This window comes from Oncorhynchus masou, chromosome 3 (genome assembly GCF_036934945.1).
Source record: "Oncorhynchus masou masou isolate Uvic2021 chromosome 3, UVic_Omas_1.1, whole genome shotgun sequence".
NCBI lineage: Eukaryota > Metazoa > Chordata > Actinopteri > Salmoniformes > Salmonidae > Oncorhynchus > Oncorhynchus masou.
The window spans coordinates 18,064,440-18,087,141 of record NC_088214.1 but is presented as its reverse complement, the minus strand read 5'-3'; the positions used below and the strand labels follow the sequence as shown (position 1 = coordinate 18,087,141).

At 43.6% G+C, this 22,702-nt stretch overlaps 2 protein-coding genes across 2 annotated transcripts; both read right to left on the bottom strand.

Moving 5' to 3' along the window:
* Nucleotides 1-673: 673 nt before the first annotated feature.
* LOC135511877 (zinc finger protein 7-like) lies at nt 674-2,688 on the bottom strand. Its single transcript, XM_064933384.1, has 2 exons — nt 1,993-2,688; nt 674-1,879 (listed from the first exon to the last, which is right to left on the bottom strand). The coding sequence occupies exons 1-2, from the start codon at nt 2,249-2,251 to the stop codon at nt 831-833; spliced, it is 1,308 nt and encodes a 435-aa protein (XP_064789456.1). The 5' UTR covers nt 2,252-2,688; the 3' UTR covers nt 674-830.
* A 7,071-nt stretch (nt 2,689-9,759) lies between these two features.
* LOC135511884 (zinc finger protein 160-like) lies at nt 9,760-15,036 on the bottom strand. The gene is made up of 2 exons (XM_064933395.1): nt 14,601-15,036; nt 9,760-12,785 (listed from the first exon to the last, which is right to left on the bottom strand). Exons 1-2 carry the CDS (start codon nt 14,875-14,877, stop codon nt 11,755-11,757), a joined length of 1,308 nt encoding a protein of 435 aa, XP_064789467.1. The 5' UTR covers nt 14,878-15,036; the 3' UTR covers nt 9,760-11,754.
* Between the last annotated feature and the right edge of the window lie 7,666 nt (nt 15,037-22,702).

The window sequence follows — 22,702 nt, the reverse complement described above, 5'->3', positions numbered from 1 at the left end:
TTCTTGCGCTGATGTTGCTTCCAAAGGCCGTTTGGAACTCGGTAGTGAGTATTGCAACTGAGAACAGACAATTTATACGCGCTATACGTTTCAGCACTCGGTGGTCCCGTTCTGTGAGTTTGTGTGGCCTACCACTTTGTGGCTGAGCCGTTGTTGCTCCCAGACGTTTCCACTTAACAATAACAGCCCTTACAGTTGACCGGGGCAGCTCTAGCAGGGCAGAAATTTGACAAACTTAGTTGTTGGAAAGGTGGCATCCTATGACGGTGCCACGTTGAAAGTCACTGAACTCTTCAGTAAGGCTATTCTACTGCCAATGTTTATCTATGGAGATTGCATTGCTGTGTGCTTGATTTCATACACATGTCAGCAACAGGTGTGGCTGAAATAGCTATATCCACTAATTTGTAACGGTGTCCACATACTTTTGTATATATGGTGTATCTAGACAATGCTCCGAAGAAGTTATTACGTTTGCTTTCTCACCCTTAATACCCATAGTTATGCATGACATGTGATACCTGAGATGTCCATACTAGGGTGTAAATTGACATCTCTTTGTAGATTGATTAAAACCAAGTAAAAATGGATAATTGAGTTAATGGGTAGAAAATAACAAGTGGAGCTGTTGCTTTCTTGATGAGGCAAAGGAAAATAACATGAAAAAGAGGATTAACATCTTTAATACTTCATTCATAATGTAGAAACCAATGACAATTTGGAAACCTAAACCTGTTAATCTCAGTACAGTTGAACGGCTCAACAATCAACATATGTAAACAGTTCATTAACTGTACAACGCTGAGGAAAACACTATACAACATGCCATCTTAAATTCTGACATTGGCAAATTTACATTGATGTTTTTGATGTAGTTTGAGGTTACGGAGAACCGTGAAACTTTTACCACACTGGACACAACTAAATGGCTTTTGTCCACTATGAAATCGCTCATGTCTTTGGCAGTTGTCCTGCCTTGTAAACATCTTGCCACAGAGCCTGCAACTGAAAGGTCTCTCACCCGTGTGAACACTCTGATGTGACTTAAGTCTATTTTTCTGAGTAAAACTTTTCCCACACTCAAGACATCTGTATGGCTTGACTCCAGCATGAGAGTGCTGGTGTGCTTCAAGTTGACAATGGCGGTGGAAGCTCTTTCCACACAATGAGCAGATGAACACTTTTTGGTTTGGTACAGCTCTCCAAACATTTACCATCCTCTTTGTTTTCAATCTGTTCTTATTAAGAATATGCTCTTGGTTGTGTGAGTGTGACTCTGATGTAATCTCAGTTGCTCTCAAGAGCCCTTGTGAAGAAGGTCCTGGCTGCTGCATTCTGGGCTGTAAAATCAAGCCCTCCCTCACAACAGGATGCAGAGTATCTCTGTACTGCCCCTGCACAGCTTGTATGGACTCAGACATGTCATTGTCATGATACACAGGATGCCTCTCAGGCTCCACTTTCAGTGGGACAGTGCTGAATATGTCATCCAGTGGTTTCCCTACAATGGACAAAGAGTTACAGGAAGGATGGGATGGGATGGGAGTGGGATATTGATCTGCCTGAGTTGAGAACATCTGTAAGCATCCCCCTGTAGAGTAAGACCCATCTGGGTGGCCAGAATTATTCCCACTTAGTCCTTGTGTAACAGAGGACCACAGCTGACTATCTCTCTCGTCCATTCGAAAGTCCACACTGTCTGTGAATCCTGGATCTTGTATGGTTCCCTGGGCTACATGTTCTTCCACCTGCTCTGCTTTCACCAGAAACTCCAGTCCACCCCTTGCACCTGCAAGGTGTCCAGACAGCTGCAGCTCATTGAAGCTCTCCACTGGGTCCTCTACAGGCATAGTTTGGGATTTCTGGTCCTCTTCATCACCTGGAAGTAGACAGTTTGTCATTTTGAGAAATTATAAAGTCAAATAAGCAATAAAACACTGAACAATGCAAAATAACCTGACTTGTACCACTAAGAGTAAGTTTGCCTCTTACCTTTTTGTGGAGTCCCACTCCCAACCTGGATTCCCTCAGCATGTTGCCTGTCATTTGTCACTCGTGTTGTTGCTTCCCTCAGTTCTCTTTCCATCAGCTGTAAACTATTTTGAAGGCCTTCTATCTCATTTTCTTTCCGACACATTTCAAGCCGTAGCACTACGGTGCCCTCGTCTACAAGTTTGGTTATTTCTGCAACAGCTGACTTCGTTAGCACGTCCATGATGGCAGCTATTTGTGTACTGAAAGAAACTGACATTGTTTTTTAAAATAAACGTTGTTACACAAAAACGAATATGTAGTGCTTCGGTGAAATGTTTATAACAATCGTTTCTACTATTGTATAGTTCCTTGAAGCTAGCTGGAAGCATTGTTTGTGGAAAAAAAGTTCTTCCGGAAAGCTTGATAACGGAAACGACGACAGAAAGGGTTACCATAAACTTTCTAATAAATGCCCTTTTTTTGTCGATATTTCTGTGAAATCAGTCAAACAGCTACTTATAAAATTGAAAACACAAATAAGATAATCAGTTCTCTGCAGAAGAAGTTAATTCCCCAAAACAATTTAAAAAATAATTGGTTTATGGAACTGATACAAATTATGACAAAAGATCTCTAGACAATGCTCCTAAGAAGTTATTAAATGTGGTTGCTCATCCTTAAATCCATGGTTATGCATGAGATGTGATACCTGACATTTCCATTCTTGAGTGTAAATTGACAACCCTTTGCAGATTGATTGAAACCAAATTAAAATTGTAAGTTAGGTTAACTTAATAGGTTTAAAATAGCAACAAAAGGGAGGACATTTACAGAGAGAAAATCAGTTTTCTGAGTAGCCCTGAATCTAAGTGGGACGGTTCTAGGCCCAGACTGAAGAGACCCACAGGGTTCAAGCTCGCACAGAACCCAACCTGCCAGCACAAAACAGCAGCACTAGTCATATAAAACACACACATACTGGACAAACTATCTGACATGCTATGAGAAACATGACAAGTTATATCAACAATTAAATTGTGTATTCCTCCAATTCTGATGTAGGTTATAATACCCAACAACTAGGCCTAATAGTCATTCAGCTTGGTGTGGCCATGATAAACATGATACATGATGTGTGAGTGTGACAAACAAGTGGTTTTCAACCAGCTGAATAAAATGACAGTGACTTTTAATCAAAATCCAACAGTGGAGCTTAATCAATAAAATAAAGCATTTGGGGTTGTCATAATTTAATATAGGCCTAAAATCAATATATGTTTGAATAAACCCTTATAAAAGTGGAGAGCTTTGAGACTACACTTTAGAAACCAGGTAGCTCGTAAATCGGCTCAGTGGTTTACATCTTTGATTTTCACTCTGTCGCTGCACCAGAAGTTCAGCGGGACTTTGCAGTCCAGGATGAGGCGCAATGTAGAGCCGCAGAGAGTAGGGACTGGTGTCCGTTGCATCGTAGTCACCTGCATTACCCAAAATACCACATAGAGAAAACGTTCACTAAGTGTGTCGTTGGCGCATCAATCCAGCCTGTCCAGTGTGCACCCCGCAATGTACCAGTGACCATGAAAGCAGCTACGAAGGCTCAGCTTGACAAATACGAAGCAGATGGCCACATCATATCCATCACCGAGCCTACGGACTGGATAAGTAATATGGTTACTCAAGAAACCAGACAAGCTACGGATATGCATTGACCCTAAACACCTCAACCGGGCTCTGCGACGTTCACATTACATTATGCCCACGTTGGAGGATGTTCTTTACAAGCTCCCAAAGGCCAGAGTCTTCACGCTCGTGGATGCCAGAGTTGCCTTCCTGCAGTGCAAGCTCGACGAGCCCAGCAGCTACATGACCACCTTTTGGACACCCTGGGGCAGGAAGAGGTGGTTGAAGCTTCCGTTTGGTGTCTCCGTGGCTCCAGAGGTCTATCAGCGGAAACAGCATGAGCTGTTGATGGGACTCAGTGGCGTGGAACCCATAGCAGATGACATCCTCGTAGTGGGCTGTGGGGACAGTGATGAGGAGGCAGAATGTGACCATGACGCCAAGCTGCTGGCCCTGATGGTCAGATGCAGACAGGTCAAGCTAAGGCTAAGCATAAAAAAGCTTCAGTTTAAAGTGACAGAGGTCTGCTTTCATGGGCACATCTTGTCCTCCACCGGATTGAAGGCGGATCCTGAAAAAGTGAAGGTTGTCTAGGAAATGCCCCACCCATCTGACGTGAAGGGAGTGCAGCGCTTCGTCGGATTCGTCACCTACCTGGCCAAATTCCTACCGCGGCTCTCTGAAGTGTGTGAGCCACTAAGGAGGCTCATGGACAAGGACACCATCTGGCATTGGCTCCCAAAACATGACGCAGCAGTGAGGGAAATAAAACAACTGGTCACCCAGACACCTGTACTGCCATACTACAATGTGTCAAAACCTGTCACGATTCAGAGTGACTCAAGCCAGTATGGACTTGGCTGTTGCCTCATGCAGAAGGGCCAGCCTGTGGCATTCACCTCTAGGGCACTCACCCCAACAGAGCAGAACTATGCCCAGATAGAGAAAGAGTGCCTCAGCATTGTGTTTGCATGTCAACGCTTGCACCACTACCTGTATGGGCGCGACAATATTACCGCAGAGACAGATCACAAGCCCCTTATTGCTATATTCAGCAAGCCTCTCCTGAATACCCCAAAACGACTGCAGAGCATGCTACTGGCCCTACAAAACTACAACCTCAAGGTGGTGTATAAGCCAGGGCCAGAGATGTATGTGAGTGACTCGCCACGTGACTCGCCACGCGCTCTCACCACTGGTGTCCCCCAGGGCTCTGTTCTAGGCCCTCTCCTATTCTCGCTATACACCAAGTCACTTGGCTCTGTCATAACCTCACATGGTCTCTCCTATCATTGCTATGCAGACGACACACAATTAATCTTCTCCTTTCCCCCTTCTGATGACCAGGTGGAGAATCGCATCTCTGCATGTCTGGCAGACATATCAGTGTGGATGACGGATCACCACCTCAAGCTGAACCTCGGCAAGACGGAGCTGCTCTTCCTCCCGGGGAAGGACTACCCGTTCCATGATCTCGCCATCACGGTTGACAACTCCATTGTGTCCTCCTCCCAGAGCGCTAAGAACCTTGGCGTGATCCTGGACAACACCCTGTCGTTCTCAACTAACATCAAGGCGGTGGCCCGTTCCTGTAGGTTCATGCTCTACAACATCCGCAGAGTACGACCCTGCCTCACACAGGAAGCGGCGCAGGTCCTAATCCAGGCACTTGTCATCTCCCGTCTGGATTACTGCAACTCGCTGTTGGCTGGGCTCCCTGCCTGTGCCATTAAACCCCTACAACTCATCCAGAACGCCGCAGCCCGTCTGGTGTTCAACCTTCCCAAGTTCTCTCACGTCACCCCGCTCCTCCGCTCTCTCCACTGGCTTCCAGTTGAAGCTCACATCCGCTACAAGACCATGGTGCTTGCCTACGGAGCTGTGAGGGGAACGGCACCGCAGTACCTCCAGGCTCTGATCAGGCCCTACACCCAAACAAGGGCACTGCGTTCATCCACCTCTGGCCTGCTCGCCTCCCTACCACTGAGGAAGTACAGTTCCCGCTCAGCCCAGTCAAAACTGTTTGCTGCTCTGGCCCCCCAATGGTGGAACAAACTCCCTCACGCGCCAGGACAGCGGAGTCAATCACCACCTTCCGGAGACACCTGAAACCCCACCTCTTCAAGGAATACCTAGGATAGGATAAAGTAATCCTTCTCACCCCCCCCCTTAAATGATTTGATGCACTATTGTAAAGTGGCTGTTCCACTGGATGTCAGAAGGTGAATTCACCAATTTGTAAGTCGCTCTGGATAAGAGCGTCTGCTAAATGACTTAAATGTAATGTAAATGTAAAAGTGACACGCTCAGCAGGGCTACTGCATCAGGCACTCACACATGCTCCATGCATGAACAACACGCAGTGTGCAGCTTACAAACAGAGCAAGTGGATATTGAACACATCAACCAGGCTGACTACCTTAATGTTACGGACCAGCGCCTTATACAAATCAGACAGCACACAGCCAGGGACGGGCAACTTCAGGCATTGTGGTCTGTGATTCTGATGGGCTGGCCCGACTGCAGGGAAGAAACTGCTTTAGCCGTCAGAGAATATTGGCCAGTCAAAGAGGAGCTCAGTGTACAAAAACAGAGTAATATTCCAGAGTCAGAGAGTCGTTATTCCCCGGTCTCTGCGCCCTGAGATGTTGGCACCCGTGCACTCAAGTCACATAGGAGGTGAGGCCTGTTACAGACAAGCACGTGACACACTGTATTGGCCAGGAATGCAGAGTGAAATCAAAGACTATGTCAGTAAATGTACAATCTGCAATGAATATGCCATTGAGCAACAGAGAGAGACGATGATGTCCCACGAGCTACCGATGCGGCCCTGGCAGATAGTAAGTCTAGATCTCTTCCAGCACAGTGACAGACTTTCTTCTGGTAGTCGAGCATTACTCAGACTTTTGGGAGATTGACCTCCTCCCCGACCTCTCAGCAGAGACAACGATCAAACGCTGCAAGGCTCAGTTTGCCCGCTATGGCCACCCAGATTGAAATTACCCTGACAATGGACCCCAATTCTCCGGAGTTGAGTTCCGAAAATTTGCTGCAGGATGGGAATTCAAGCACGTCACTTCATCACCACGACACCCTAAAGCTAATGGGAAGGCGGAGTCCGCAGTAAAAATCGCAAAGAACCTCTGCAAAAAGGATCTGCGAGAGGGCAAAGATGCCTGGAAAGCAATCCTGCAGTGGCGCAATACCCCGACAGAAGGCATGGACAGCAGCCCGGCACAGCGCCTCATGGCACAGCGCTTAAAAGCAGCTCTGCCAGTAGCAAGCACTCTCCTGGTGCCATGTGTGGTGACAGATGTGCTGGTGAAGCTACGTCACAGAAGACAGGTCTCCAAGTTCATCTACGACAAATCAGCAAAAGACTTACCTGAGCTCAGGGTGGGTGAAACGGTGCGAATGAAGCCACTACCAGGGGACTGGACGGGCCTCTGGAGACTCGGATCCTGTGTACAGAAAGTGGCACCACGCTCCTACTTGGTCGAAGTGAATGGATCACTGTACCGTCGTAACAGGGTTGATCTTCGGATTGCTGAGCCAGCACCTACTCAGAACCCTGATGCCCAAAGGGGTCGCATGACAAAAGACAAAACCCCAGCAAGTCACATGGGGCCTGAGGCACTGGGCGAAGAGCCAGGGGATCACAGGTAGGCCGCTCCCTCGCCCATCAATTCTCCCCTTAGACATTCAGGTGACACGCCTGTGCGGGAACCCGCAGTCCTCGCAGACAAGCCCCCTGCCTTTTCACGCTGCGGGCATCTGTCCCAGCCACCAAAAATACTTAATCTGTAGGTTTTCCATCAGGGATTGTTGACAGAGATAAAAGTGAAGAGAATATAAAAATGTGTTGTTGTTACCTGAAAAAAAACTGTTCATGTTGGAAATTGTTACTAGGTTTGTTTTGTTAGTGAATTGACACCTCCTGTCCTATTGTATTAAATGGAAGTTGTTATGGGTGTAAGATGGCACAGTGATGCCATCTGTTGTTAAATGTTCATTACTGCAACTCTTGTGTTTTACCGGGGTGCTTGAGATACCCGGATGTGTTGTCATGTACTGAACAAGACTGGTTACTCGCATCAATACCTCTGTCTCGTCATTTAACATTCAAACATGTGTTGATTCTGATGGGATCGAAAGAAAGGCAGTGCTGCTCTCAGATCAGCTTTATCCATTCAAATCTTACCTTAATATCAGAATGATTTAACGTGGTCTCGGGGCAATTTGTATTATTCTGTAGGTAAATATGTAACACTACATCAAATACAACAAGTATTGACCTTCCCGTGAAATGCTTACAAGCCCATAACTCTTCTTGAACTGCACTGTTGGTTAAGAAAATATTTAACAAATAGACTAAAGTAAAAAAATAATAAAAAAGTAACACAATAAGAATACCAATAACGAGGCTATATACAGGGGGTACCGGTACTGAGTCAGTGTGCGGGGGTACAGGTTAGTTGAGGTAATGTTTAGATGTAGGTAGGGTTGAAGTGACAATGCACTGATAATAAACAGAGAGTAGCAGCAGTGTAAATAGTCCGGTGGCGATTTTATTAATTGTTCAGCAGTCTTATGGCTTTTGGGGGGAGGGGGGGGGGGTTGAAACGGCTAGCTTAGTTAGCGGTGCGCGCTAAACAGTTTCAATCGGTGACATCACTTGCTCTGAGACCTTGAAGTAGTAGTTCCCCTTGCTCTGCGGAGCGATGGGTAACGATGCTTCGTGGGTGTCAGATGTGTGCAGAGGGTCCCTGGTTCGCGCCCGGGTATGGGCGAGGGGACGGTCTAAAATTATACTGTTACATTGAATCTTGGCCCCAGTGATGTACTGGACCGTATGCACTACCCATCTGTAGCGCCTTACAGTCAGACGACGAGCAGTTGCCATGCCAGGCAGATGGTGCAGCTGTAGAACCTTTAGAGGATCTGGGGACCCATGCCAAATATTTTCAGTCTCCTGAGGGGGAAAAAGGTTTTGTTGTGTTCTCTTCACGACTGTCTTGGTATGTTTGGACCACTGAGGCTTGGTAACACAGTCACCACTGATAAATCCATGATAATCTAAAATTTCAATAAGCATTTCTCAACGGCTGGCCATGCCTTCCTCCTGGCTACTACTTTGCAGACAGAGTTCAGTGTGTCAAATCGGAGGGCATGTTGTCCGGACCTCATTCCGTGGCCTCCAAATTATCTTAAACGCTAGTAAAACCAAATGCATGCTTTTCAACCGTTCGCTGCCCGCACCCACCCGCCTAACTAGCATCACCACCCTGGACGTTCCGACCTAGAATATGTGGACAACTATAAATACCTACAGTGGGGCAAGAAAGTATTTAGTCAGTAACCAATTGTGCACGTTCTCCCACTTAAAAAGATGAGAGGCCTGTCATCATAGGTACACTTCAACTATGACAGACAAAATTAGGAAAATAAATCAAGGAGCCTCTTAAAGAAGATGTTACAGGTCTGTGAGAGCCAGAAATCTTGCTTGTTCGTAGGTGACCAAATACTTATTTTCCACCATAATTTGCAAATAAATTCATAAAAAATCCTACACTGTGATTTTCTGGATTTATTTTCCTAATTTTGTCTGTCATAGTTGAAGTGTACCTATGATGAAAATTACAGGCCTCTCTCATCTTTTTAAGTGGGAGAACTTGCACAAATGGTGGCTGACTAAATATTTTTTTGCCCCACTGTTCATGTGATATGAGTAATGTGAGATGTAACATTATTAAAGTCGCATTATTTAAAATGGCATTGTTTAAAGTGACTAGTGATCCATTTATTAAATTGTCCAGTGATTGGGTCTCAGTGTAGGCAGCAGCCTCACTGAGTTAATTATGGCTATTTAACAGTCTGATAGCCTTGAGATGGAAGCTATTTTTCAATCTCTCAGTCCCAGTTTTGATGCATCTGTACTGACCTCGCCTTCTGGATTATAGTGGTGTGAACAGGCAGTGGCTCGGGTGGTTGTCCTTGCTGATCTTTTTGGTCTTCCTGTGACATCGGGTGCTGTAGATGTCATGGAGGGCAGGGAGTTTGCCCCCGGTGATGCGTTGTGCAGACCGCACCACCCTCTGGAGAGCCTTGCGGTTGAAGGTGTCGTGGAGGATCGTTTCAAAATATAACACTTACAAGACCTTGTGAATTCAATATAGGCTTTTAATACAAACATATCAGAAGCCTAGATGGTCCGCGGAACACATACTTTCCCAGAGCACTGGCTCTGTATTTATACACTCACAGTATATGAGTCCATTCCATGTGTGTTAATGAAGTTACTTCCCTCAGGTCATCGGCCACCATTATCTTTCAGTCCAGGCTTCCAGCTTGTTCATGCCTAATAACGCCTGTATCCGCTCTTGATTAGATTACAATGGTGGCAGGACCCTCTCGTGTCCTAAAATTAATATATGTCTATCTTACCCTAAGCACTTATGTCCTTTACCCTAAGCACTTATGGCTTTTACCCTAAGCACTTATGGCTTTTACCCTAAGCACTTATGGCCTTTACCCTAAGCACTTATGTTTGTTCCTCTCTATCTAGTCTTTATAATGGTGTCCTGCTCTTTCCATAATAGACCATGTATTTAAGGGTCACCTCCTCCTCTGCACTTTAAGGCACGTATGGCTTCGGCCATTACACTTATGTCTGTTTAATCTTTGGTTTCCTGTCCGCTTTCTGTTTGTGGTCTAATGTATACCTATCTTTGCTCAATAGTGTCATATCTGTCTCTATATGTAACAATAACTACAACAAATGCGGTGCAGTTGCCGTACCAGGCTGTGATACAGCCCGACAGGATGCTCTCGATTGTGCATCTGTAAAAGTTTGTCAGGGAATTGGGTGACAGAATAAATTTATTCAGCTTCCTGAGGTTGAAGAGGCGCTGTTGCGCCTTCTTCACCACTGTCAGTGTGGGTGGGCCATTTCAGTTTGTCTGTGATGTGTACGCCTAGGAACTTAACTTTCCACCTCCACCTTGTCAAGACATTTTAACGATTAAAAGGCCAACATTTTCACCCCCAAAAAGTCAAGAGTAGTAAATTGGGTATGATTCCAAATTAAATGTTACAAAATGAACACAGTGGGGGAGGTGTTGTTCAAGTATTAATAGTAAATTGTTTGCCCTGGATCGGCGCACCAAGAAAACGCGTCTTCACATGTTGCCGGTCACCAGCGCACCACCTAATATATTTTTTAACCATGTTTTTTTGGTGGTTAGACACTTTTTTTCAGACAATAATGAAATTGGGAAAAACAGTGGGAAGATTGGAAGCAGGGATTAAACTCTGGTCTCAGGTGGAAAGTGTAACCACTACACCAAGGCCCTGCACAGGAAATAGTTATATTAATGGTTGATGCAACATCGAGAGACTGGGAAAAAATTTCAGTCTCTCGATGTGCAAAACTGATAGAGACATACCCCAAGCGACTTACAGCTGTAATCGCAGCAAAAGGTGGCGCTACAAAGTATTAATTTAAGGGGGCTGAATAATTTTGCATGTCCAATTTTTCAGTTTTTGATTTGTTAAAAAAGTTTGAAATATCCAATAAATGTCGTTCCACTTCATGATTGTGTCCCACTTGTTGTTGATTCTTCACAAAAAAATACAGTTTTATATCTTTATGTTTGAAGCCTGAAATGTGGCAAAAGGTCGCAAAGTTCAAGGGGGCCGAATACTTTCGCAAGGCACTGTATATACTACATACTTATATATGTGTAACTACATACTTGACTGTATGTTTGTTTATTCCATGTGTAACTCTGTGTTGTTGTTTGTGTTGTACTGTTTTGCTTTATCTTGGCCAGGTTGCAGTTGTAAATGAGAACTTGTTGTCAACTGGCCTACCTGGTTAAAAAAAGGTGAAATAAAAACATTAAAACTAAAGGCACATCTCAATAGGTGGTCCAGGTAAGTCATGACAAAGCACAAGTAAAAATGTGTTACCCTTTAGTTTGTGGTGTACTTTACTGTACTTATACATCACTGGATGAAATCTTGAAATACTTGATTGGAAACCTAATCCTGCTAATCTCAGTACAGTTGAACAATCAATATGAACAGGTCATTAACTGTACAATGCTGAGGAAAACACAGAACATGCAATCATACATTCGGACATTGGCAAATTTACTTACATTGATGTTTTTGATGTAGTTTGAGGTTACAGAGAACTGTGAAACTTTTACCACACTGAACACAACTAAATGGCTTTTGTCCACTGTGAAATCGCTCATGTGTTTGGCAGTTGTCCTGCCTTGCAAACCTCTTGCCACAGAGCCTGCAACTGAAAGGTCTCTCACCCGTGTGAACACTCTGATGTGACTTAAGTCTTTGTTTCTGAGTAAAACTTTTCCCACACTCAAGACATCTGTATGGCTTGACTCCAGCATGAGAGTGCTGGTGTGCTTCAAGTTGACAATGGCGGTGGAAGCTCTTTCCACACAATGAGCAGATGAACACTTTTTGGTTTGGCGCAGCTCTCCAAACATTTACCATCCTCTTTGTTTTCAATCTGTTCTTATTAAGAATATGCTCTTGGTTGTGTGAGTGAGACTCTGATGTAATCTCAGTTGCTCTGAAGAGCCCTTGTGAAGAAGGTCCTGGCTGCTGCATTCTGGGCTGTAAAATCAAGCTCTCCCTCACAACAGGATGCAGAGTATCTCTGTACTGCCCCTGCACAACATGTATGGACTCAGACATGTCATTGTCATGATACACAGGATGCCTCTCAGGCTCCACTTTCAGTGGGACAGTGCTGAATATGTCATCCAGTGGTTTCCCTACAATGGACAAAGAGTTACAGGAAGGATGGGATGGGATGGGAGTGGGATATTGATCTGCCTGAGTTGAGAACATCTGTAAGCATCTCCCTGTAGAGTAAGACCCATCTGGGTGGCCAGAATTATTCCCACTTAGTCCTTGTGTAACAGAGGACCACAGCTGACTATCTCTCTCGTCCATTCTAAAGTCCACACTGTCTGTGATTCCTGGACCTTGTATGGTTCCCTGGGCTACATGTTCTTCCACCTGCTCTGCTTTCACCAGAAACTCCAGTCCACCCCTCGCCTCTTCAAGGTGTCCAGAACGCTGCAGCTCATTGAAGCTCTCTACTGGGTCCTCTACAGGCATGGCTTGGCCTTTTTGGTTCTCTTCATCACCTGGAAGTAGAGTAATTGTAAAGTCAAATAAGCAATAAAACAACACCTTGAACAATGCAAAATAACCTGACTTGATAGCACCAAATGTCAGCATGCCTCGGGTTTATTTACAACAAGGGGTGTGGTCCTTTGGAGCTCAGTTGGTAGAGCATGTGTAACGGATGTGAAATGGCTAGCGAGTTAGCGGCGTTCGCGCTAAATAGTGTTTCAATCGGTGACGTCACTTGCTCTGAGACCTTGAAGTAGTAGTTCCCCTTGCTCTGCAAGGGCCGCGGCTTTTGTGGAGTGATAGGTAACGATGCTTCATGGGTGACTGTTGTTGATGTGTGCAGAGGATTCCTTGTTCACGCCCGGCGAAGGGACGGTCTAAAATTATACTGTTACACATGGTGCTTGTATCGTCAGGGTAGTGGGTTCGATTCCCAGACACCCATGCAAAAAAATATATGCATGCATGACTAAGCTGCTTTGGATAAGAGTCTTCTAAATGGCATATATATATATATATATATTATTACATACTGCATATTGCTTTCAATTGTATCTGTGGGAAGCCAGAAGTTACAACAGACCTGTTTAACCCAATGCTTGCTGTTGCTAGCTAATGTGTCCCGGGATATAAACATTGAGTTGTTATTTTACCTGAAATGCACAAGGACCTCTACTCTGACAATGATTCCACACATAAAACGGCCAACCAAATCATTTCTAGTCATCTCTCCTTCTTCCAGGCTTTTTCATGTTTAACTTATATGGTGATTGCATCTAAACTTTCATTGTGTAACCACAACTACCAGCAAAACAGTTGGTCTTTCAGTCACCCACGTGGGTATAACCAATGAGGAGATGGCACGTGGGTACCTGCTTCTATAAACCAATGAGGAGATGGGAAAGGCAGGACTTTCAGCGCGATCTGCCATCAGAAACAGGAATGAGTTCTATTTTAGTCATTGGTTGCGCAGACGCTCGCGAGCAGTGTGGGTGCAATAATTGAATAACATGGATTTCTAAATTTAATTTACGACGCTCGCGCACGCGACGTGTCCGGTCTGGTCAGCATGTTAGACCCTCACCAAAACACACGTAACATTTTTCACAAGCTACACAAGTTGTTAGATGCTAATGGGGTTATTTTACATAGAAGATCATAGGAAATCCCAGGACATTGTGTCTAATACTTCAAAAAGCTCACAACTACAGTTTTCACTGCCTAGTTGGATATTAATTTCCCAGTGAGAGAACACATTTCTGTACTGACAGCATTAATATCAATTAATTTTAAAATCAGGATTTGCTTTGGCGGACCTTTTATTGACATTAGTCAATAAAACTCACGGATGCAACTATTTGTCAAATTGTTTTATGTTCTACTTATACAACGGGTTGGTCTTATCCTGAATGCTGAATGATTAAAACCGCATTCTGCCTGTGTCTATTACACAAGTTACCACCAGCTAAATCAATGACGTTTAAAATGCCTATTTACTCTGTTCCATCTGACTGTGCAATCCGCTGTCTCATCAACCTAGCCAGGCAATTTATAAACTTAATATCCACTACAAAAAGCATCTAGCCATTATCTCACATTTCTTTTAGACTATCATTTAGATTTCAACAGCAGAGATTTGTCTGTCGATTGTTTCCATATTCAAATTCTATCTCCAGCTGTCCCATAGTAATTAACGAGTCGGGACGAGACAGTGTTTCTCAGGCAGTCGAAATCATGAATCAGCTGGCATCCTTTTTATGGATACAATGGAAAGCAACGCTAGTGTATGTAAATTTACCCGCGTTGCTAAAAGCACATACTCTTACCTTTTTGTGGAGTCCCACTCCCAACCTGGATTCCCTCAGCATGTTGCCTGTCATTTGTCACTCGTGTTGCTGCTTCTCGTTGAGCTTTCCTCAGTTCTCTTTCCATCAGCTGTAAACTATTTTGAAGCCCTTCTATCTCATTTTCTTTCCGACACATTTCAAGCCGTAGCACGACGGTGCCCTCGTCTACAAGTTTGGTTATTTCTGCAACTGCTGCCTTTGATAGCACATCCATGATTGCAGCTATTTGTGTACTGAAAGAAACAGTGTTAGACATTGTTCTTCAAATAAAATCACTGCTGTTATACAAAAACGAATATGTAGTGCTAGTGCCTCTGGGAAATGTTTATAACAGAATCGTTTCGACAACTGTACAGCTTATCGAAACTGGCAAGCCACATTGTTTGGTAAAAAAAAAGTCTGGAAAGATGGATAACGGAAATGACGACAAAGGTTTTCCCTAAACTTCTTCTTCGGTGAGGTTTAACGGAGGTTGGCATCCAATACATTACATTACCGCATCCAACTGAACTATTTTTTATTTAACTAGGCAAGTCAATCCTGAAGGACAAGTTCTTCTTTACAATGACGGCCTACGGGGGAACAATGGGTAAACTGCCTTATTCAGGGCCAGAATGACAGATTTAACCTGGCCAGCTTGGAGATTCGATCCTGCAACCTTTTAGTTACTGGCACAATGCTCTAACCACTAGTCTACCTCACGACCACCCCACTACACTTGTTGAAACAAAATGTGCAAGGGGAACCAGAAAAAAATAGTATACATTTTTAATTACCGTACCAACTAACCAACTACTCATCCAAACCCAACACCTTATTCCACTACTTTAACCCAATCTGAATCAGGTCAACAGCCTGAGGCAGTGCCGATTTTAGGATGTAAAAATGGGTGGGGGAAAAAAACAAAATTGGGATGGATGCATGCCAGCAATGCCACAACACTAAACAATACATTAATTGCACTATAACGGTGACAAACGGTGCCCACAAACAGCCTACATAAAGCTGACCCAACAGCAGTCTCAACATCTTACCACTGCTACACCTGGCTATCAGCAGAGTCTTGTCTGGCAGCAAAACAGTTCATTCAGTCTCATTTACTGCCTTAAAAAAACATAGCTGATATGGCTGACTTGCTTAAACAAATGTGGTTTCTAATGACAATTAAGATGTACAAACTATGGCATAAAGTGGACGTGAAGCAGATAAGAGGCAATCCGTAATTTCAAGTAAGACATTAATGAGCAAGCTAGGACGGACGTAGGCAATATAACGATTTGTTTAGCACCTTTTAAACGTACAGCGAGAAACTTCAGAACATAGGCCGTTCTTACAGTGTTCACCCTGTACACCAAGTCAGAACCGTAAGATAAATAAAGGAGGCATATAAACAGACAATGAAAGTTCTTACAATATTCAATGATTACATTTCTCTAAAACGGGTTATAGACTACATGTGCACTACCAAGTCAGAACAGTAGGTGAAATTAAGAGGGGTAAATAGACCAAATTATTAGGTTGAGGCACATGGGCTACTAACTTCTTCCTACACAACATACACTTAGTATTACTTTCTTAGCTACAGTATACATATCTCCCTGGCATATTACATAATTTATGCAGCAGCATACAATACATTTTTTTGACTCACCTTGTTGTGCTGTGCTCACTTGAACAGGAGGGTGGTGTGGTGGTCCTTCGAGGGCAAATTTTGTCCTCAAAGTCTGGCATTCTCTGGATTTATGTTGCTTTCAAAACAACTGGGAACTCAGGTCGAATCATGATGACGTCATTGATCTTCAGGTCGTAGTTCTAGAAAGAGCCTGGATTTACAATTCAGAGTTGGATGACCGTTCAAAACTTATTTTCCCAGTTGGAGCTTATTTATTTCCTGACTTCCCAGTTGTCCTGGACTCGCTTAAGTCAAGTTTTCGCAGTTCCAAGTTAATAGTTGTTTTGAGCGCGGCACAAATCATGCTTCATTGACAGCATGGCCAATGTTGACTGACTATCATTTTACATTTGGAAAAGAGCCCCTTAATCCCAGATTTGGCACCACACAGCCACTCCACTGAATAACAGGCTAATGTTTGCTTTGCAATGCTTGCAGTTAATGTTAGCCACTGTCACTGATTCCTTCCAAATCACTCATTGTTGAATTTGTGATTTCCAACTTGTGGTTTAAAGTTTAAGATTTTGAAAGTATGATGTTGACATGATCAGTCCAATCAAAGCTACTGTACATATAACGTGATTTGACATCATTTTATCTGTGGCCAATGACCTTGAGCCTTCTTGGATGGGCACTACTAATGTAACTCTATGGCATCACCCAAGGGGCTAGGATTTTGTAGCTCTCCCCTTAGACTTGGCAGTGCTGTAGTGTCCCCATGAGTGACAGAACACTGAGCCAATCACGGCGCAACACTCCATATTTTCTACTTGCTTGCCCCACCACAGAACACACTGAGCTCAAACTCGGCATTGCCCCCCTCCTTGCATGTTCTGCCCACTATGCTTAATTTTCTCCCACTGTAAACTACACAGATTAACTTTCTTGGGTTAGTTGTACACATATTTTCTACCACTCAATACATGCTGTAACAAATGTTCCCTCAAATCTTTTGTTGCATGGAGTAAATTTTAGGTCTTGTGAGCAAAAATTTGAACATTGGGAGAATTCTGTACAACTTCCGGCACGTTTTTACAGTGTACCCTTACAGTTTTAGACAGTAGCAAATAGGCTTTTGTGGCCTTTTGAGCATAATGTAGGCCTACCAACAAATCAAATGGAGCAAATCCCATACCATTCACATGAAATAGCTTTTGATTTCTATGATATAGCTTACAGTATGAGGTGTTCAATGCAGGCCTAAATTGCATGAGACTTATAAAACCGTTTTTACCATATGAAGGTCTTGACATTAATCCATGATTTATTTTTTACATGGTCTGTAACACCATGGGCCAAATAGGTGACTGTGCATTGCATTGTATTGTCTTGTATGACGCCAGAAACCACTTTAAAAAATAAAATGTATTTTTATTAACAACCAGAGAATTAGACAATATAGCCTACCTCTCTGTCTATTGGCGTATTTGCATATTCAAACCTGTCTCAAAATACAACACTGCCCCTTTAATTAATTAAGGCATAAGCTTTTTACCTGACTGGCTTTTCAAAGACTGCTTTTTTTAATTGAACCTTTATTTAACTAGGCAAGGCAGCTTGAAATGTAGCCTACACATCTTGTGTCCTTGTAGGAAGCAGTAAGAATTGTTATTCTTACCTATAACTGGACGTATACCTCGCTAACTAGCAAAGGACATCCACAAATGTCCACAAGCGCGGCTTTGTGCTCTAATCGGAATTTATCAATTTTGCATAGGATGGCAGGCCTGTCAACTCCTGGACACTCTTGTCATCGTTCTTGAAACTTGCTTGATTAATGGACAGCCGATCTACCTTTATTTTGCAGGACATTTTCTCCCTCTCTTAGATGATCGATCTCGGTCAGCAGAGATGTACGTTCAACAGCAGATATGTACTAAACTTAATATTCTCTCAGGTCATCACCAGGCATTTTAGCGTTTTCTTGCAGATTCGCTGATCGCAAGTGCCCTCCTCTTTACCCCCTTTATCTCCTGTCTGGTTTAAAATGTATTTAGGTTGTAGTGACAGGTTTATTTATGACTGGATGTAAGGCGGGCAAAGACAGATGGCAGGTCGTCTGAGCTCAGGTATTCCCAAACTGGGGTACGTGTACCCCCAATGCCGTCGGAGCTACGCCATATAAAAATGTGATTCACATAAAAAATCAAATTGTTTTAATTAGTCACATTTTCAAACAGTCCATTTATATTTTACAACAGGGCTATACATTTGGGTGAGTTTTTTTTAAATCGCCTGAGTAGCCTCTTCTCACTACCAAAAATAAAATTAAACCATCTAGTGTTCAGCAAAATAACAATGTCAAATACAGGTAGCCTAGTTAAATAATAAACATCCAATCACGCGGGAATTCCACTAACGGTCCGTATGTAGCCAAACGTAGCAGCTGCTCATTCCGTTTGGTCGAAAATGGATAAATGGTTAAAAAAAGTAAGGCCTGCGTCCATAGAGACTCATACCAACTCTACTGGTAGTACTGCTACAACCAGTAGTACTACACCTGCAGCTGTCGACGACACACGTTGTTCTGCTTCCAGGAGCACATTCAGTGCTAGCATCAGTAATTCTACATTTGTTGTTAACCCAGCTAGCATGGACACTGACAGTTGTGAATCGGATGCAGCCGAAGACCTACTGTCCCGGACAGCACCGAACAACAGACAGGGACATTGGACCATCGAAAAGGTGCAAATATGATAACTACATTGATTTGGGGTTAACTTATATTGGGAGTCGTGCCTTTCCTCAGCCACAGTGTGTTATATGTGAAAAAGTACTATCTCACAACTTGATGAAACCTTAACTCTTGCACAGACATTTAGAAACACAACATGCCAATTTGAAAAATTTTGATCGAGAATTAAGACGACTTTCAGAGTAGTAAGACATGTATAACAGCAACAGATACCATTAATAAGAAGGGGCTAGAAGCAGGACTTAATTCTTCCTGCTGCCATAGATATGGCTGAGACAATGTGGGGGGGAAAGGCCCCCAAAAAACTATACAGACAAATGCCTTCATCAAACAACACCGTTTAACAACGCATCAGTGACATGGCAGGAGATGTTTTGAAACAATTACTGCGTCGCATACAAGCCAGTGAATTCTGTGTTACAGCTGGATGAGTCAACAGATGTGGCGGGCCTGGCACAGCTCCTGGTATATGTCTGTTGCGTTTATGGGGGGGGGGGGGTCAATTAAAGAATACATCCTCTTCTGGAAACCAGGACAACAGGAGCGGATATTTTTAATGTGCTGGACAGCTTTGTGACATCAAATGGACTTTGGTGGTCAAGATGTGTTGGGACATAGTGGAGTGGTAATGCACATGCAAGCAGTTGCTCCCGACGCCACTTAGGTCCACTGCAGCATCCACCGAGAGGCTCTTGCTGCCAAGGGAATGCCTGACAGTTTGAAAGACATTTTGGACACATTTTGTTAAGGCAAGGCCCCTAAACTCTCGTATTTTCTGCACTATGCAATGATATGGGCAGCGACCATGTAACGCTTTTACAACATACAGAAGTGCGCTGGTTATCAAGGGTCAAAGTATTGATACATTTTTTTTAATTGAGAGACGAGCTTAAAGTTCTTTACTGACCATCATTTTCACTTGTCTGACCACTTGCATGATGACGAGTTTCTCACACGACTGGCCCATCTGGGTGATGGGACATTTTTTCAGCTTCTAGGAATTGTGTACAGATCCTTGCAACATGTAGCTGTGTATTATCATGCTGAAGCGATCAGGATCTCGTCACAGTATCTCTGTGCATTCAAATTGCCATCGATAAAATGCAAAAAAAATTGTCCATAGCTTATGCCTGTGGAACCATGGTGAAATGGCTAGCAAGTTAGCGGGGTGTGCTCTAATAGCGTTTCAATCGGTGACGTTACTCGCTCTGAGACCTTGAAGTAGTTGTTCCCCTTGAAATGCAAGGGCTGCTGCTTTTGTGGAGTGATGGGTAACGATGCTTCAAGGGTGGCTGTTGTCTATGTGTGCAGAGGGTCTGTGGTTCAAGCCCAGGTAGGGGTGAGGAGAGGGACAGAAGCTATACTGTTACACCTGCCCATACCATAACCGCAGGATGAATCTCTTTTACAAGAGAGCCCTGTACACATTACAATAAAAACTGAATATTGAAACATCAACAGATATAAAACAATATAATATAAGTTACAAATCACATAGCCAGATAGCAGCAGCCTAATTACATTGATATGCTATGAAATGTCTCGCAAGCGTATTATGAAAGCTAGCTAACTAGATTTTGGTTTAGATAAACAAATGTATACTTTACAAAAATATAAACTCAACATGTAAAGTGTTGATCCCATGTTTCATGAGCTGAAATAAGGGTGCTGAAAAATTTCCATTTCCACAGAAAGCGTATCTCTCTCAAATTCTGTGCACAAAATTGGTTACATCCCTGTTAGTGAGCATTTCTCATTTTCCAATATAATCCATCCACCTGACAGGTGTGGCATATCAAGAAGCTGATTAAACAGCATGATCATTACACAGGTGCACCTTTTGCTGGGGACAATAAAAGGACACTAAAATGTAGAGTTGTCACAACATAATGCCACAGATGTCTCAAGTTGATCGAGCATTCAATTGGCATGATGACTGCAGGAATGACCACCAGAGCTGTTGACAGAGAATTGAGTGTTCATTTCTCTAACATAAGCCACCTTCAATGTCGTTTTAGAGAATTTGGCAGTACATCCAACCTGCCTCACAACTGCAGTCCATGTGTATAATGTTGTGTGGGCGAGCGGTTCGCTGATTTTAATGTTGTGAACAGACTGCCCCATGGTGGTGGTGGGGTTATGGTATGGGCAGGCATAAGCTACGGACAACGAACACGATTGCATTTTATAAATGGCAATTTGAATGCACAGAGATACGCTGACGATATCCTGATCGCTTCAGCATGATAATACACCGCCACATGTTGCAAAGATCTGTACACAATTCCTAGAAGCTAAAAACGTCCCAGTTCTTCCATGTTCTGAAAACTCACCAGGCACGTAACCCATTGAGCATGTTTGGGATGCTTTGGATCATTGTGGACCACATCGTGTTCCAGTTTCCGCCAATGTCCAGCAACATCCCACAACCATTAACCCAGATTGACTTAATTCCTGCTGTGCTGATGCTGGCTGATCAGATAGCTCCCTCTTTGAAGTGAAGGGGAAAACCAATAGAATGGCATCACTTTTCAACGTTCAATGACCTGGCAACTATATAAATTGAGACTTCAGTGCCGTTTTCAAAATCCTCTTTCTTAAAGTGCTGGCTAAAAACACAGACATTATGATATTTCTCACACCTCCATGGGGAGGTCCTTCACCTCCCGAAATCGCCATGAATTCTGGATATTAGGGTTTGATTACAACCAGGGTAATTTAGCTGGCCCGTTTCTACCGGTGAGATGCAGAAACGCTCGTAGTGGCATGTATTGAGGAAATTCACAACTTTTTTCTCAGAGAGTATTCAGACCCCTTCACAATTTCCACATTTTGTTATGTTACAGCCTTATTCTAAAATGTATTACTTAAAAAATATATATAAACTGAAATTACATTTACATAAGCATTCAGACCCTTTATTTTTTTTCTGCAGATCCTCTCAAGCTCCGTCAGGTTGGATGTGGAGCTTTTCTGCACAGCTATTTTCCGGTCTCTACAGAGATGTTCGATCAGGCTCAAGTCCAGGCTTTGGCTGGGCCACTCAATGACATTCAGGTGAACCTTCACCCCAGCCTGAGGTCCTGAGCGCTTTGGAGCAGGTTTTCATCAAGGATCTTCCTGTACTTAGCTCTCTTCTTCTTTCCCTCGTTCCTGACTAGTCTCAGTCTCTACTGCAGAAAAACATCCCCTCAGCATGATGCTGCCACCACCATGCTTTACCGTAGGGATGGTGCCAGGTTTCCTCCAGACGTGACGCTTGACATTCAGGCCAAAGAGTTCAATCTTGGTTTCATCCGACCAGAGAATATTGTTTCTCATGGTCTGAGTTCTTTAGGTGGCTTTTGGCAAACTCCAAGTGGGCTGTCATCTGCCTTTTACTGAGGAGTGGCTTCCATCTGGGCACTCTACCATAAAGGGCTGATAGGTGGAGTGCTGCAGAGATGGTTGTCCTTCTGAAAGGTTATTCCATCTCCACAGAGGAACTTGGGAGCTCTGTCTGAGAGACCATCGGGTTCTTGGTCACCTCCCTGACCAAGGCCCTTCTTCCCCAATTGCTCAGTTTGCCGGGCGACCAGCTCGAGGAAGAGTCTTGGTGGTTCCAAACTTCTTCCATTTAAGAATGATGGAGGCCACTGTGTTCTTGGGGACCTTCAATGCTGCATAATGTTTTTGGTACCTATCCCCAGATCTGTGCCTCGACAATCCTGTCTC

Coding starts and splice junctions, on each gene's coding strand:
- LOC135511877 (XM_064933384.1), bottom strand. CDS start 2,251: ATGTCAGTTTCTTTCAGTACACAAATAGCTGCCATCATGGACGTGCTA. Junction 1,880..1,992: donor GAGTGGGACTCCACAAAAAG/GTAAGAGGCAAA, acceptor GTCTACTTCCAG/GTGATGAAGAGGACCAGAAA.
- LOC135511884 (XM_064933395.1), bottom strand. CDS start 14,877: ATGTCTAACACTGTTTCTTTCAGTACACAAATAGCTGCAATCATGGAT. Junction 12,786..14,600: donor GAGTGGGACTCCACAAAAAG/GTAAGAGTATGT, acceptor CTCTACTTCCAG/GTGATGAAGAGAACCAAAAA.